Raw genomic sequence first — 17,642 nt, forward strand, 5'->3', positions numbered from 1 at the left:
AGGCACAAAAAGGCGGAATGATTTCCATTAGAAATCTTGGAAATAAGGGACTTGTGCGAGCCATGTCATGAATTGAGACATGACTTTAGGCACATAGGAAATATTCCTAAAATAAAAAATTGCACACATAGTAATGATCTTGGGGGCACATGGCACAAGTTGCCCACGTCAATTTTTTACAACCATTGAACTCAACCTGGAACCCATCATATCATTGCCCGTCCAGTACATCATTATATGGTGACCCAGAAAAGAGGACCAAAATATAATCTCACCTTTCATGGCTGAGCTAGCAGTCCCGATCAGCCAAAAATTGGTGATAGTCCTACGAATATTCCCCATATTTAAATTTTAAAAATAACTCCTTCCAGGATATCCAGAGGTGAGGAGGAGGGTAGTAATGAGGCTAAACAAGAGCTTTATCATCAATTTGAGTTTGAATTCTCTCTTCCATTAAAAGGAAGTTGACATGAGGTGGTAGAGAAGTATGGCTCCTCCAACATCTTAGACCAATGTTAGTTAACCCCAGGGCAAAAAGAGCATCAACAACCCCGTTACCCCTAAACACATGCATAATCCGGAAAGATTCAAGCCTAGAAATAAGCCTGAGAGTGTCCCTGATGGGGCCTTCAATGGTCCAATTGAGCCTATTCTGCCCTTTGACAACATCAATGATGAGCTTAGAGTCCCCTTCTATGTACATACATCTAATGCCCATGGAGAGAGAAAACTCGATTCCCCAAGCCAAGGCCATGGCTTCAGCTTGGTTACTAGTGTGGCCATTCAGATTCCCATCATAAGCAGCGACCAGGGCCCCATTGTGGGTTCTAATGACACCTCCCCCTGCTGCAAGACCCTGTCTAGCAACCCCATCAAAATTTAGTTTGTAGCAGCCAGGGAGAGGGGGGAACCAAACAGGTTCCATTTGTGAGAAATCTCCCAATCCCATTTAGAGGGGGGCGTAGGAGCCAATCAAAACCTGGTCACCGAGATGTTCTCCATAATGAGTTTAAGGAAGCAAGCAAAGACAGCTTCCAAGGAGGCCTCTTATCCCTGAATATCCTATTATTCCTTTCCTTCCAAATGCACCAATAGAAATGGGGGGGGATCTGTCTCCATAGTTGTTGAATAAGAGGATTGGAAGAGGTGCCCCAAAACTCTTGCAACAAATGCATCATATTTTCATTATGAGTCCAGCTAACATTAAGCTTATAGCAGACCATCCCCCAGAGATCCCTAGCAAAGACACATTGGAGAAAGAGATGGGAGGGGCTTTCATCCTTGTTTTTGCGAAGGATACATCTGTTAGGGAACTGAAATCCCCGCTTAGCCAAGTTGTCCAGAGTCAGGATTTTGTTGTGCAGAACAGTCCACCAGAAGAAATTGATCTTTGGGATGAGTTGAGGATTCCAAACCTCCTTCCAATTGATAGTCGAGGTAGGTTCTCGAAGCAAGCAATTGTAGGCCATTTTAATAGAATACTCCCCTGAGGGGTCTCATTTCCAAATAAATTTGTCATCTCTAGTAAAGAGGGGGAGAAAGGTTACAACCATAAGGGTCTGCAACTCTCTTGTGACAAGGAGGAGATGGGGTTGATCAAGGCAGCAGTCCTTCATAATTTTCCAAGTGTTGTTGGAGAAGTAGTCTGAGACCCTTTCCCCAAAGAATTTTTTTGTTGCAACCTCGATCCTTCTAAGTGAGGGGGAGGTTATTAGGGGCTTCTCCCCTAGCGATAAATCCTCCCATAAAAGGATATTTCTACCATTTCCAATGAGCCACTTCATGCCAAGGGATATGAGATCCTTGCAGCAGATGATATTATTCCATATTTTTTATCCTCTGGGGAGACCCACATCATTTAAAGAAGAGACAAAACTGTCATTGGCAAGGTATTTAGCCCTCATGATATTTCCCCAGTCAAGGTCCTTGTTCAAGAGCATCCAAGCCGTTTTGGACATTAGAGCCTTGTTGAAGGGGTGATTTTATGAATGCCCAGCCCACCCTTAGATTTTGGGTAGCAGACATTGTCCCAACCCACCAGAGCGAGCATTTTCTTTTTTTCCATACTAGTCCAAAGAAAAGTTCTTTGGATGCTCTCTAGTTTAGTAGCCATGGCAGCTAAAATTTTGAATAGGGAGAGGAAGTACACCGGGATTCCCTGGAGGGACGAGGCCAACAGCTGAAGCTTCCCAACACTACTAAGAAACTTTCCCTTCCACCCAGCCAAATTTTTTTGCATTCTTTCAAGGATAGTGACCCAAAAGGAGTTGGAGACATCCTTGACAATTAGAGGAAGCCCAAGGTACATGCCCGGGAGGGAGGCCATTTGACAACCAAGGACCCTTCAGATTTTATCTTGGAGTTTATGAGTAGTATGAAAGAAATAGATGTTGCTCTTTTCATAGTTAATATGTTGTCCAGAGGCATCAACATATTGGTTTAGGAAGGATTTCCAACCCTTGGCTTCAACCACAGAAGAGATCCCGAAAAGAATAGTGTCATCCACAAACTGTTGTAGGATAGAAGGAGGCACAATGGAAGCAGGCTTGATGCCCAAGAGGACCCCTCTATTGACAACAGAGTTGAAATTAGAAGCCAAAACTTCAGCAAGAATAATAAAGAGGTAGGGAGAGAGGGGGTCCCCTTGCCTCAACCCCCTAGAAGCCCCAAAGTTCTCTTGAGGGCTCCCGTTGAGAAGAGCAAAATAGTTGACCGTAGATATTAATTCCCTAATGAGGTTGAACAACTTTCCCCCAAAACCAAGCTTTTGCAGAACTTTGAAGAGAAAGTTCCAATTAACTCTATCATAGGCCTCAGAGATATCCAATTTGAGCACCATACCAGGTTTACGACATTTGTCCATAGAAAGAATGATCTCATGGGTGGTGATGGCCACATCAAGAATTTGTCTGCCAGGGACAAACCCCTTCTAAGTCGGGCTAATCAAGGAGTCCAGAAAGGGTTTAAGCCTCTTAACCAAGACTGTGTTGAAGATCATGTAGATAGTGTTGCAGAGACTGATGGGGCAGAAGTCCTTAAGGGTCACTATCTGTTGATTGTCCCTAGCAAACAAATTCTTGATGCGGCCATCTCCACCCATGAGATCATTCATTCTATGGATAACTATGGATAACGACGAGGAATTAAATATCACCATTTGTCCCCATTGTGGTATCATCCTAATAGTTTATTATGGGACACATCAATGTAGCTCAAAAGATGTGAGATGTTGTGGCTCAACAAAAAATATTCTCAACAATTCATTTTTGAAAGATCAAGTGATTGTAAATGTACCATGCTTCCCTAAGTTGCCGCTAAAGTGAATTCTTGAAACATTGAGAATTATCAATCCTTTAAGGAATCCAATATCCCGATATATTTTATTCAATAAATTATTCATTTTTAAAAGATAAAGTCATTGTAAATATACCATACTGCTCAAACATTTTTGAATCTTGCCACTAAAATGATTTTTTGAAACATTGAGAATTATAAATCTAATGATATAAGATTTCCACAATCCATCAAATTTCTTGTAGTAGATTTCTGGATAAAAACTCGCACACGATCTTATCCAGAAATCTACTACAAAAAATTATCAATCTTGTAAAAGATTCAATAACCAAAAATATTTTACCTAAAAATTATTATTTAATAGATGAAAAAAATTTCCCAAATTTCTTACACACTCTAGATCTTGTGATCTATAAGTGACACAGTAACATTATATTCGAAAGTTCCTATGTTGTCTCACTCATTTGTCATTGCACTCAATATATTAAAGTTACTGGAATATTGACTAACTTTAATATTGACTATAAAATCTTGAAAACAACGCGTAACAGCATTAAAATCAAAGCTCTAATAAGTGAATAAAAGAAAACCATCCACTTTAAATTCCAGCCACATATAAATCTATTGTTTAAATTATTGTCCTCCACAATGTTTGAATTGAACACGAAATTATCAATTGTTTTCTGTTTTAAATAATGCTTTTCGATATTTAATATATAAATTATATTCAAAGTGATATGTTAAGTTCCAATCAAATCTAATTATCACCTCTTTTTATTTGTCCTTTTGTGAAATTTGTTCCAAACGATATCATTATAAAGTACAATGTACAAATATACCTTTAAATAAAATAATTTTTCTTGTAGTCCTATTGACCTCATTAATAATAAAAAATCTCAAATGTCAATCATTATTCAACTTTTCCATAACATCTAGTTGAAAAGATTGAGGCTGAGTTTCCTTTTGGCATCATTTGGCAGAGATTTTTTTGAACTTTTGTAATAAATGGCTTTGAAGAAGAGGTGATTGTACAACATAAGTTTCATAGGTTGTCTATGTAAATAGGTACAATGTACTTAATTAGCACGTGAACTTGTGGTACATTTACTTTTGTTTTGATTATTCTATGCTCATTTTTTATTCTAGATATAATTAATTAATAATAATACAAGAAAATGGATGGGCATTGTCAAATGATAGAGGTCCATCAAAATAATTTTTATAAATCTTATCAAATTAATTCGTATACTACACATTATATTCATAATATTATGAGTTGTGACACATGTTGTCATATTAATATTTATAGGTCACCTTGTATTACAAAAAAAATCTATTTATTGTAAATTTTATAACAAAAATAAAATGGTACAAGTAGAAGAAAAAATATATTCAGCTATAAAAAAACTAAGTCTAGATAAAGCAACAAAAAATAAAATATCTTAATCCAAATTTCAAAATAGTACAATATAGGTTGCTCAAAATATAAGATATGATTCAAATGCAGTGTATAGATTGTGTTTTCTATTAAAAAATCATGAGCGCTTGAAGACAAACCTAAGTTATGATTCAAATGCAATGTTTAGATTTCGTTTTCTTAAAAAAAAATATCATGAGCATTTGAAGACTCTTATTGCTTTGCGAATTTTTTGTCTTATGTTTGGACAACCTATGTTGCATTATTTTAAATTGAATGCACATAAGAAAACATGATCTAAACACTATTTTTTATTATTTTAGCTTAAATGTAAATAGAATGTTTTGTTTTTTGTTGTTTTATCTTTACTTAGTTTACTTTTATTTTCCTCTATATGCATCATTTTATTTTAGTTATAATAATTACGTATGCATACTTTTTTTGTGATACAATATGATTAGTAAATATTAATCTGGTAACTTGGGCATGTTATAACTTATAGTGTTGTAATATACTATATGTATTTAAGTTAAAATAGCACAACATATTCATGTGCAATGTTTAGTTTGGTAAGGTGTGTTACAACTTATAGTTGCCAAAAAAATGTATAGGCATTCAAGTTAAAATAATGCAACATAGGTTGCCCAAAATATAGATGACAAACTCACAAAGTACTTAAAGAGAATAATTAGGATTTTTTGAGAAGGCAAGTTTTCATAAGTTTTACTTGCGAATTATGAGGTGTTGGTTTTCAATAAATTTTCACAAGTTTTACTTGCGAATTTGAGAAGGCAAGTTTTCGCAAGTACTACTATTAGTCCTGCCTATAATATACCCATGAGAAGAAGTTGTACAATTAACGCTTCCCAAAGTTTAATTACTAAGGATGTGGAGCCTAATTTGGATAGCTTGTTTCATAAGAATGCAGATGGTTCTTCTATCCCAACAATTGATGTTGTTTATCCCCAACCTTTACATAATTCTCATGATGAGGGTGAATCACCAACTAGGGTTTTTGTTGACCAAGTGGAGAAGATTGACAGTGACTTTGAAAATGTTCAATAATGGATGAGTCAACAATACTTGAAAAGTGAATATATCCCATTGATTAAAGGATTAAAACGAATGGTTCAAAGTGATAAAATTGGTGTTGATTTGTTGTGTGGCCTTGCTCATATTGTTGACACTAATATCTGTTAGGGTTTCAAGCAGATCCGAAGCAAATATGAACTAACAATTATATGCATATTTAAATACAAAAGATAAAGAAATAAAACATGACACAAATAACACAGAGATTTAACATGGTTCACCTAGAATGGGTTACGTCCACCATACACAACCGTCCAATCTTTCTTATTATCCAACAAAAATAGTACATCAACCTTACAATGCCTTAAGCATCCCAGCCACTTATAACATGCATTTTGAGGGCAACAAACAAAGTTGGCCTTTTTAGGGTTTTATTACAATGTCGGTTTTCATCAACAACAAAAATGACAAAAAAAAAATTTCTCGGGGGCTGCCGCCCTCGAACCCTCGCAGTGGGCTACACCCGCTTTCCTGAGGCCCGGCCTGGCCCCGGACCCCGATGAGAATACGTGCTGAGTGTACAGTACTTTGTTGATCAGTCGCCACATATCAACAATATCATGCCTTTGAAAAGTTATGTTGAAGTCTTTCGTTACACTCAACGTCCTATTGAGGTTAATCACTCTATTCCTATGCTTAGTGTGCCTATAGTTGGGACTTAAAAAAATTTGTCAAATTTTGAAGGCCTAGGTTCGAAATTTTGATTTTTGCACTCAAAATGTACCCTGTTGAATAAGTCTAAGTAGCTCACTTTGAGAGCCCATAAAATTGCACCCTTGAATTGTCATGAAAAATCCTCTTAAGAAAGTGTTGAGCACCTATTAGGTATGTCATGTATCCATTTGATACCCCTTATGATTAGTTTTGATGATTTTTTGATGCCCTTGTTTAGAGGTCAAGAAGCTGGTTTACTGTGCACATGTACACCCTTTCCGAGGAGCCCTCTTTGAGGCATTACATCTTTGCACTAGTTGATTATTAAGCATAACTAATAGTTTTCCATGATTCTCTACAATTTTTTGAAGCCCCATGTCAATTGGATTGGCCCCATGAATCCATTTGCTAAGTTTTCAAAGTCCATTCCGTTTGCAAAAAGTTCAGTTTTGCAAGTTGTCTATGTAAATCTGCATTTTGTAGCCTCACATTTGAAATTTTATTTCATCGCCCGTTTACTTGCACATCAAAATGGTTGTTCCTCATGATTTTCCATATAATTATCTATCATTTGGCCAGTTTGTAGCCGCAGATCTCATCATTTGCTATTTTTTCAAGACCCATTTCAAATGAACTTTTTTTTCAGGGTTTCAGTCAACATTTTTAGAGTTTTCAGAGAGGGCAAGTTGGGAAGTTAAAGTTTTGCACATGTGATGAAATTAAGATAAACCATCTTGCACACATGCTCATGGCAACCAAATGTGTCAACTTGCCAAGTGGCAGCCTTTGAAACAAAGTTTTGGTATTTTTTCAGCACAGGGTTTGTATGGCTTTTAGGTTGATTTGATAGGTGCAGTTTAAGACAAGCATGAGTAGTCAACTTCAGGGATTAACATATTTTGCATCAGGAATCATCACGAGCTATGGGTCAACATTCTGGATTCCTCATGTAACACTCTATCAGTGTGGCAACCCTCGGGACTTAATTAGATGATTTGATCAATTTTTAGGCTAGTTTCAGGAGTTACTCAGGGGTTTTGGGGCTAGAACTCAAAGTTGCGAAAATGTCAGAGTTGATGAACACTCACTCGAGTTTTTACACCCAGATGCATGCAGTAGAGGTTTCAGACCATTTTCCAAGCTTAGTTGCTTAGAAACGAATTTTTTTTAACCAAGCCCACCTTGGGGGGCCGACTAATGATGAAGCCCATTTAAACATATTAAAATTGGTTGAAAGATTATGTATTATTTAAATAAGACTACATACTGAGTTAATTTATTTGAAATAAATCAAATCAATGTTTGATCTAAATAGTAATAAGTCAATTTGGTTATTGGGGTCTATTTAAAGGATGGAAGTATTTAGCTTAAAGTGATAAATGCTGGAAGGAAAGAGTAAAAATCATTTATAAATGATTTAATTTTTAATATTATTACTTTCTTTGCATTCATAATTGATATGAAGGGCCCACATAGAAGACACGCATGCCAATACGGAAAAAATTTAAATCGTTATGCAAGGATTCAAGAGGAAGGCCTTGGAGATATATTCCAAATCATTTTTAATAAATGATTTAGTGCTTGTAACTTTGGTTCAAATTTTGAGATATTTCAGGATGACGTAGGCCCATAGATACAAAACCTATGCATAAATTTGTCTCACGCTATGGCTAGAGGCGAGCACAGATGCATGTGGGCCAGCGCGAGAAGGGAGGGAGTGCAAATCTACTCCATCGGGCAAGAATCTCGTGGCAATTGAAAAAGAGGTTTGAGTTAGCAGGGAAGGATTTCAAACCTCCCCCACTACCTTGCGACACACAAGTGACCATCTCAAGCATGACACGAGATAGGCAAAGCATAAAGAGGAAGAATGCCCCACCATTCCGCGGGAGGGCAGGACTTGGGTGACACATCATGTAGGATAAATAAGGGGCCAAGGAAACAAAATAATCATGCGAAAGAGTGAGGGTGAATCCCTAAAGTGGATTATACACTCTAGAGTCTATCTTTAAGAAAATATGTAGAGATCAAGTCACCACAAATGGTGTGAAAATTTTGAATCAAAGATTGCACATCTTCAGTGGGCATTGAAATGGCTCATCCTACATGTGGGCATAGATGTGGCAAGGGACGAGATCCTTCCAAAGGTCATATATGTGGCATTTGTAAAACCTTTTCATTGTAGTAGCAACTATATGATAGGGCCCTAGAACACCATACATTTGTAAAGACCAACTAGCTTCAATTTACAGGTGGACCTCCAAGAGTAGTGTGTCCACATGGCCTATGGTAACATGTGATTCGTATATCAATGAAATAATCCAATATTGCAAAAGCACCAGTCGAGCCTTGAGCGGTTTCCAAGATGTATTTCAAGGAAATGTGTTGAAGTAAGGTTCACAAGTAAAAGGGAAGGAATTGTTTTTGGAAACAAATGCAGAGGGTTCACACATAATCATTTCCTTAGAGACATCAATAAAAACTATTATCGATGCATCTCCTTGTGTCTTTACAATAATATGATGGCCTTGGGGTTCAATGGGAACAGGGTTGTTGTCATGACATTAGGAACCTTGTGCAATCGAGTAAAACGTTTTCTGTATTTGATTCCATGCAAGGTCTTGATGAGAGGTGACACAAGTAGTAGATGCTCGCCTTGTGACCATTTTACTTTTCCAACAATGTCACCTTCGATGGAAATGACCCGACAACCGATGAATGAATGATTTCCTTGGCATATTTAGTGCATGGTTCAGGTGAGGAGAGACCTTTTCTATTCTGTTCTTTAGCCTTACTCACGGTGTTCATAGCGGAGGAAAGGAATGTATTTATGAGAAGGGATGAGTGTGAAATATGGAGGTTGTTGGCAACAACAATGAAGGAAAAATAATAGTTGGGGGTGAATTAGTTTTCACCAAATTAAACAATTTAAGCACAATCTCAGATCCGATTAACTACAGCAAAAATAAAGATAAACACAATAACAACAACACACATAACACTAAGATTTTTTATGTGGAAAACTCGATCAAGGGAAAGACCATGGTAGGAACCTACCCACAATGAGATGATACTCTACAATAGTATGTGTAAATATTACAATGGTCAATGCACATTCATTTAGGAAAACTTTCTATAGCTCATTGCTCAAAATATGATGACCCAAAAGGCTACAACCCTCAAGGAAGATTCACTACCTTACAATGATATTCAGACTACAATCCAGTTAAGATGAACTGAAAGAATAGAATCTCCTAATGCTTAATGACAGTTCCAGTTAAGCACAATTGTCTGCCTTGCAACACACTCTACTCAATACACCACACTGAAAGATAAATTCACTTATTCACACATACACCACTCTTTGATAATGCAGACTCAACACCCATACCCAGATTGCATGAATGTAACACCTATTTATACAAATCATCAACCTTGACTACAAGGTTGGAAAAACCCTCAACACCTAATTACAAAATTACATCACAGGATACATAAATCAACCACCAAACCAATATAATATTATAGACGACATAGAATGGACCCAAATCAACTCCTCGAATGCGCACCACCACAAGAAATCTCGCTAAGATCAACTGCAACATGTTACACCACTGAAAATACCGCATAACACGAAGAATATCATCAGACCCATAAGCTCTTCAATAACATGCACAAAGATCAATGCGGACCATAAAAAAAATAGAACATGATTTAAAAACACCAACAAGCACATTAAAACCATCCGCAATAACTGCACCAACACCACTTAATCAAATCTTCATCGATCAATACGCTAACAATCAAGAACACTCAACAACAGCAACTTGGACAAGAAAGATAATTTGTGGAGCATCAAATCATGAGGCATTTAAATTGAAGATACACATAAACACCCCAAACACTCTCCCAAATATGCAACCAAAGATATGATCATACTGGAGCACAATAGATCAAACACCAGAACATTACAACACTGAAAACTGAAAACCAATCTTCATATCAGAATCCACAACTCGATCAAATCATCACATAGCATCATGAAATCAATAAAGAATGAAGTGTCTCTAGTTTATTTTGTTAGCAACAATCAAGAAGGAAGACTGAGATGGGGGGGTGAATCGGTCTTCACCGAAAATCTGATAATCAAACACCAAACCATAAACTGATAAACTAAAGCAACTAAAAGATAAGCAAACGAACAACACAACACACAACTCCAACATTTTTGACATGGAAAACCCAGTCAAGGGAAAAACCACGATGGGAACCCACCTGCAATAAGATGATACTTTGCAGTAGTATGTGAAAATATTACAATGGGGAATGCACATGCATTCAGGCACATTGCCTAGGGCTCACTTCTCAAAAGATATATGCCCAGAAGGCTACAAACCTCAGGGAAGTCTCACTGACTTACAAAATGAATCAAACTATAATCTAGAAGAAATGAACTGCAATAGTAGCATCTACATATGCCAAATGACAGTTCCAGTTAGGCATAGTTGTCTACTTTGCAACACCGATCTCACCACAACATTTCACCGAATGATATATCTTGTGTTTGCACATAAAACTCTCTCTGATAGTGCAGACATAACACCAACACCTAAATTACATAAGTATATTGTTGGAATCCAAGAACACTGAGAGGAGGGGGGGGTGAATTAGTGTTCTACCGGTATGATCAATTTTAACCTTATTAAAACATGCATACACCAACCGGTATACCGGTACATATAGAATTGAAAGAAGTAAATCAAACAATAAGCCAATCACATCAATGAATAACATAACACAAAAAATTATACGTGGAAAACCTCAAAGAGGAAAAACCATTGTGGGATTTGTGACCCACAATATCAATCCACTGGTCATATGAAGAGATATTACAAAATATAGGGGTCTGCACTTGCAGGAAGGCTTACAGCATAGAGCACACTGCTCAATCACAAAAGGAGCCTCATTGACTACATATAAATCCAGACTACAATCCAGAGAAATGAGTGAACTGCTAAGATAACATCTTCTATGGTAGAATACAATTCCAGTTAAGATTTGTTTGTTCCGGTTTGAAACCCTAAACCTTTTACCAGAATAACCCTTACATAAATATCCTCACATACATAATCTCTCTGGTATATTTCACATCTTATATCCATCCATATTCGCATTCATATCATCATCCACATATTCATATCAAAATGATCTAATCCAACTAACCTATATACCCTATACAATTTATCATGCCTTATGTCAGCTTAAAAAGAAAATTACAATACCAATATACATGTTGACTAGATAACATAAATACATGAATATCAAAAAACATTGTCGATGCCAGACCCAAGAGATGTTAGCCTCTAATACCGATAACCTTATTCTAAACCATGTCGACCTGCATTGTCAGTAACCAAAGAATTCCTTTCATCTCGTCGGTGTCGGTGAAGTGTCTATGAAGTGCCAAGCCAAAACACAACTGAACCAAAACATGAAGCCGAAACAAGATACTATGTTGCCATCAATGACAACATAGTGAAACCAACCAATTGAGTGTCAATTGCCAACAATCTCCCCCTTTTGCATTGATGGCAACACTCATGTGAAAAATGATCATGGTTTCATCTATCGGTTTCATCTTGAACTTGCTCCCCTTGAGCTAAATATTCATCTATGATCATAATAAAAAATACTCCATATCTCCATATCTCATATCTCTCCCTAATGTATACAACTCCCTTTTTCTTTTTCAAGTCTATATCACTCCCCCTTTGACATCAATGCCATAAAAAATTCCAAAAAGGATACCAAAAATCCAAAACCAGGACGAAGAATGAAAAGACTGTACAATGAATATCCCAAAAATACCTTATCAGAGCTTAACATATTTGAAAACTCTGAAAATGTTCAACAATGGATGAGTCAACAATACTCGAAAAGTGAAGATATCCCATTGATTAAAGGATTAAAATGAATGGTATAAAGTGATAAAATTGGTGTTGATTTGTTGTGTGGCCTTGGTCATATTGTTGACACTAATATCATGCCTTTGAAAAGTTATGTTGAAGTCTTTGGTTACACTCAACCTCCTATTGAGGTTAATCACTCTATTCCTATGCTTAGTGTGCCTACAGTTGGGACTTCAAAAAATTTGTCAAATTTTGAAGGCCTAGGTTCAAAATTTTGATTTTTGCACTCAAAATGTACCCTGCTGAATAAGTCTAATAAGCTCACTTTGAGAGCCCATAAAATTGCACCCTTGAATTGTCATGAAAAATCCTCTTAAGAAAGTGTTGAGAACCTATTAGGGATGTCATGTATCCATTTGATACCCCTTATGATTAGTTTTGATGATTTTTTGATGCCCTTGTTTAGAGGTCTAGAAGTTGGTTTACTGTTTGCACATGTACACCCTTTCCGAGGAGCCCTCTTTGAGGCATTGCATCTTTGCACTAGTTGATTATTAAGCATAACTAATAGTTTTCCATGATTCTCTACAATTTTTTGAAGCTCCATGTCAATTTTCTTGGCCCCATGAATCCATTTGCTAAGTTTTCAAAGTCCATTTCATTTGCAAAAAGTTCAGTTTTGCAATTTGTCTATGTAAATCTGCATTTTGTAGCCTCACATTTGAAATTTTATTTCATCACCTGTTTACTTGCACATCAAAATGGTTGTTCCTCATAATTTTCCATATAATTATCTATCATTTGGCCAGTTTGTAGCCTGGGAGCCCATCATTTGTTATTTTTTCAAGACCCATTTCAAATGAACTTTTTTTCAAGGTTTCAGTCAACATTTTCGGAGCTTTCAGAGAGGGCAAGTTGGGAAGTTAAATTTGTGCACATGTGATGAAATTAAGATTAACCATCTTGCACACATGATCATGGCAACCAAATGTGTCAACTTGCCAAGTGGCAGCCTCTGAAACAGAGTTTTGGTATTTTTTCAGCACAGGGTTTGTATGGCTTTCAAGTTGATTTGACAAGTGCAGTTTCAGACAAGCTTGAATAGTCAACTTCAGGGATTAAAATATTTTGTGTCAGGAATCATCACGAGCTATGGGTGACCATTATGGAGTCCTCGTGTAACACTCTATCAATGCGCCAACCCTCACGACTTAATTAGATTTTTTGATCAATTTTTAGGCTAGTTTCGTGAGTTACTGGGTTTTGGGGCCAGAAATCGAAGTTGTGAAAATGTTAGAGTTGATGAACACTCACTTGAGTTTTTACACCTAGATGCACCCAGTAAAGGTTTCAGACCATTTTCCAAGCTTAGTTGCTCAAAAACAAATTTTTTTTAGCCAGGCCCACTTTGGGGGCCCGACTAATGATGGGGCCCATCTAAACATATAAAAATTGGTTGAAGGATTATGTATTATTTAAATAATACTACATATTGAGCTAGTTTATTTGAAATAGATCAAATCAATGTTTGATCTAAATAGTAATAAGTCAATTTTGCTATTAGGGTCTGTTTAAAGGAGGGAAGTATTTAGCTTAAAGTGATAAATGCTGGAAGGAAAGAGTAAAAATCATTTATAAATGATTTAATTTTTAATATTATTACTTGCTTTGCATTCATAATTGATATGAAGGGCCCACATAGAAGACACGCACGCCAATATGGAAATTTTTTTAAATCGTTATGCAAGGATTCAAAAGGAAGGCCTTGGAGATATATTCCAAATCAATTTTAATAAATAATTTTGTGCTTGTAACTTTGGTTCAAAATTTGAGATATTTTAGGATAAGGCAGGCCCATAGAGGCAAAACCTATGCATAAATTTGTCTCGCGCTATGGCTAGAGGCGAGCACAGATGCATGTGGGCCAGCATGAGAAGGGAGGGAGTGCATATCTACTCCACCAGGCAAGAATCTCTTTGCAATTGAAAAGAGGTGCGGGTTAGCAGGGAAGGATTTCAAACCTCCCCCATCACCCTGCGATACACAGGTGACCATCTCAAGCATGGCACGGGATAGTCAAAGCGTAAGGAGGAAGAATGCCCCACCATTCCGCAGGAGGGCATGACCTGAGCGACACATCATACGGGATAAATAAGGGGCCAAGGAAACAAAATATTCATGCGAAAGAGTGAGGGTGAATCCCTAAAGTGGATTATACACTCTAGAGTCTATCTTTAAGAAAATATGTAGAGATCAAGTCACCACAGATGGTGTGAAAATTTTAGATAAAAGATTACACATCTTGAGTGGGCATTGAAATGGCTCGTCCTACATGTGGGCATAGATGTGGCAAGGGACAGGATCCTTCCAAAGGTCATATATGTGGCATTTGTAAAACCTTTTCATTGTAGTAGCACTATATGATAGGGCCCTGGAACACCATACATCGGTAAAGAGCAAGTAGTTTCAATTTATAGGTGGACCTCCAAGATTAGTGTGTCCACATGGCCTATGGTAAAATGTGATGCGTATATCAATGAAATAATCCAGTATTGCAAAATCACCAGTTGAGCCCTGAGCGGTTTCCAAGATGTATTTCAAGAAAATGTGTTGAAGTAAGGTTCACAAGTAAAAGGGAAGGCATTATTTTTGGAAACAAATGCAAAGGGTTCACACATAATCATTTCCTTAGAGACATCAATAAAAATTATTATTGATGCATCTCCTTGTGTCTTTGCAATAATATGATGGCCTTGGGGTTCAATGGGAACAGGGTTGTTGTCATGACATTAGGAACCTTGCGCAACCGAGTAAAATGGTTTTTGTATTCGATTCCATGCAAGGTCTTGATGAGTAGTGACACAAGTAGTAGATGCTCGACTTGTGGCCATTTTACTTTTCTAGCAATGTCACCTTCAATGGAAATGACCTGACAAACAATGAATGAATGATTTCCTTGGCATATTTAGTGCATGGTTTAGGTGAGGAGACACCTTTTCTATTCTTTTCTTTAGCCTCACTCGCAGAGTTCGCAGTGGAGGAAAGGAATGTATTTATGAGAAGGGATGAGTGTGAAATATGGAGGTTGTTGGAAACAACAATGAAACAAAACTAAGAGTTGGGGGTGAATTAGTTTTCACCAAATTAAGCAATTTAAGCACAATCTCAGATCCGATTAACTGCACCAAAAATAAAGATAAACACAATAACAACAACACACATAACACTAAGATTTTTTATGTGGAAAATTCGGTCAATGGAAAAACAATGGTAGGAACCTACCCACAATGAGATGATACTCTACAGTAGTATGTGTAAATATTACAATGGGGAATGAACATTCATTTAGGAAAACTTCCTAGAGCTCATTGCTCAAAATATGATGACCCAAAAGGCTACAACCCTCAAGGAAGGTTCACTACTTTACAATGATATTCAAACTACAATCCAGTTAAGATGAACTGAAAGAATAGAATCTCCCGATGCTTGATGACAGTTCCAGTTAAGCACAATTTTCTGCCCTGCAACAAACTCTTCTCAATACACCACACTGAAAGATAAATTCACTTATTCACATATACACCACTCTTTGATAATGCAGACCGAACACCCATACCCAAATTGCATGAATATAAACCTATTTATACAAATCATCAACCTTGAGTACAAGGTTGGCCAAACCCTCAACACCTAAATACAAAATTACATCACATGATACATAAATGAACCACCAAACCAATATAATAGTATAGACGACATAGCATGGACCCAAATACTCTCCTTGAATGAGCACCACCACAAGAAATATCGCTAAGATCAACCGCAACACGTTACACCACTAAAAATACCGCATAACACGAAGAATATCATCGGACCATAAGCTCTTCAGTAACATGCACATAGATCAATGCAAACCATTAAAAAAATAGAACATGATTTTAAAACACAAACAATAGCACTAAAACCATCCGCAATAGCTGCACCAACACCACTTCATCAATTCTTCATTGATCAATACACTAACAATCAAGAACACTCAACAACAATAACTTGGACAAGAAAGATAATTTGTAGAGCATCAAATCATGGGCCATTTAAATTAAAGATACACATGAACACCCCAAACACTCTCCCAAATCTGCAACCAAAGATATGATCATACCAAAGCACAACAAATCAAACACCAGAACATTACAAGACTAAACACTGAAAACCAATCTTCATATCAGAATCCACAACTCAATCAAATCATCACATAGCATCATGAAATCAATAAAGAATGAAGTGTCTCTAGTTGATTCTGTTAGCAACAATCAAGAAGGAAGACTGAGATGGGGGGTGAATCAGTCTTCACTGAAAATCTGATAATCAAACACCAAACCATAAACTGATAAACTAAAGCAGTTGAAAGATAAGCAAACGAACAACATAACACACAACTCCAATATTTTTGACATGGAAAACCCGGTCAAGGGAAAAACCACGATGGGAACCTACCCACAATAAGATGATACTCTACAGTAGTATGTGAAAATATTACAATGGGGAATGCACATGCATTCAAGCATATTGCCTAGAGCTCACTTCTCAAAAGATATATGCCCAGAAGGCTACAAACCTCAGGGAAGTCTCACTGACTTACAAAATGAATCAGACTATAATCCAGAAGAAATGAATTGCAATAGTAGCATCTACATATGCCAGATGACAGTTCTAGTGAAGCATAGTTGTCTACTTTGCAACACCGATCTCACCACAACATTTCACCGAATGATATATCTCATGTTTGCACATAAAACTCTCTCTGATAGTGCAGACATAACACCAACACCTAAATTACATAATTATATTGTTGGAATCCAAGAACACTGAGAGGGGGGGGGTGAATTAGTGTTCTACCGGTATGATCAATTTTAACCTGCTTAAAACATGCATACACCAACCGATATACCGATACATATAGAATTGAAAGAAGTAAAGAAAACAATAAGCCAATCACATAAATGAATAACATAACACACAAAATTATACATGGAAAACCTCAAAGAGGAAAAACTATGGTGGGATTTGTGACCCACAATATCAATCCAATGGCCATACGAAGAGATATTACAAAATATAGGGGTCTGCACTTGCAGGAAGGCTTACAGCCTAGAGCACACTTCTCAATCACAAAAGGAGCCTCACTGACTACATATAAATCCAGAGTACAATCCAAAGAAATGAGTGAACTGCTAAGATAGCATCTTCTATGTCAAAATATAATTCCAGTTAAG

The 17,642-nt window shown here is 36.9% G+C and overlaps 1 protein-coding gene across 1 annotated transcript; it reads right to left on the reverse strand.

The window, feature by feature from the left end:
- Positions 1–406: 406 nt before the first annotated feature.
- On the reverse strand, positions 407–925 carry LOC131037501 (uncharacterized). Its single transcript, XM_057969663.2, has one exon. The coding sequence runs from the start codon at positions 923–925 to the stop codon at positions 407–409; it is 519 nt and encodes a 172-aa protein (XP_057825646.2).
- Between the last annotated feature and the right edge of the window lie 16,717 nt (positions 926–17,642).

This window comes from Cryptomeria japonica, chromosome 6 (genome assembly GCF_030272615.1).
Source record: "Cryptomeria japonica chromosome 6, Sugi_1.0, whole genome shotgun sequence".
NCBI classification, from domain to species: Eukaryota; Viridiplantae; Streptophyta; class Pinopsida; order Cupressales; family Cupressaceae; genus Cryptomeria; species Cryptomeria japonica.

Coding starts and splice junctions, on each gene's coding strand:
- LOC131037501 (XM_057969663.2), bottom strand. CDS start 925: ATGGAACCTGTTTGGTTCCCCCCTCTCCCTGGCTGCTACAAACTAAAT.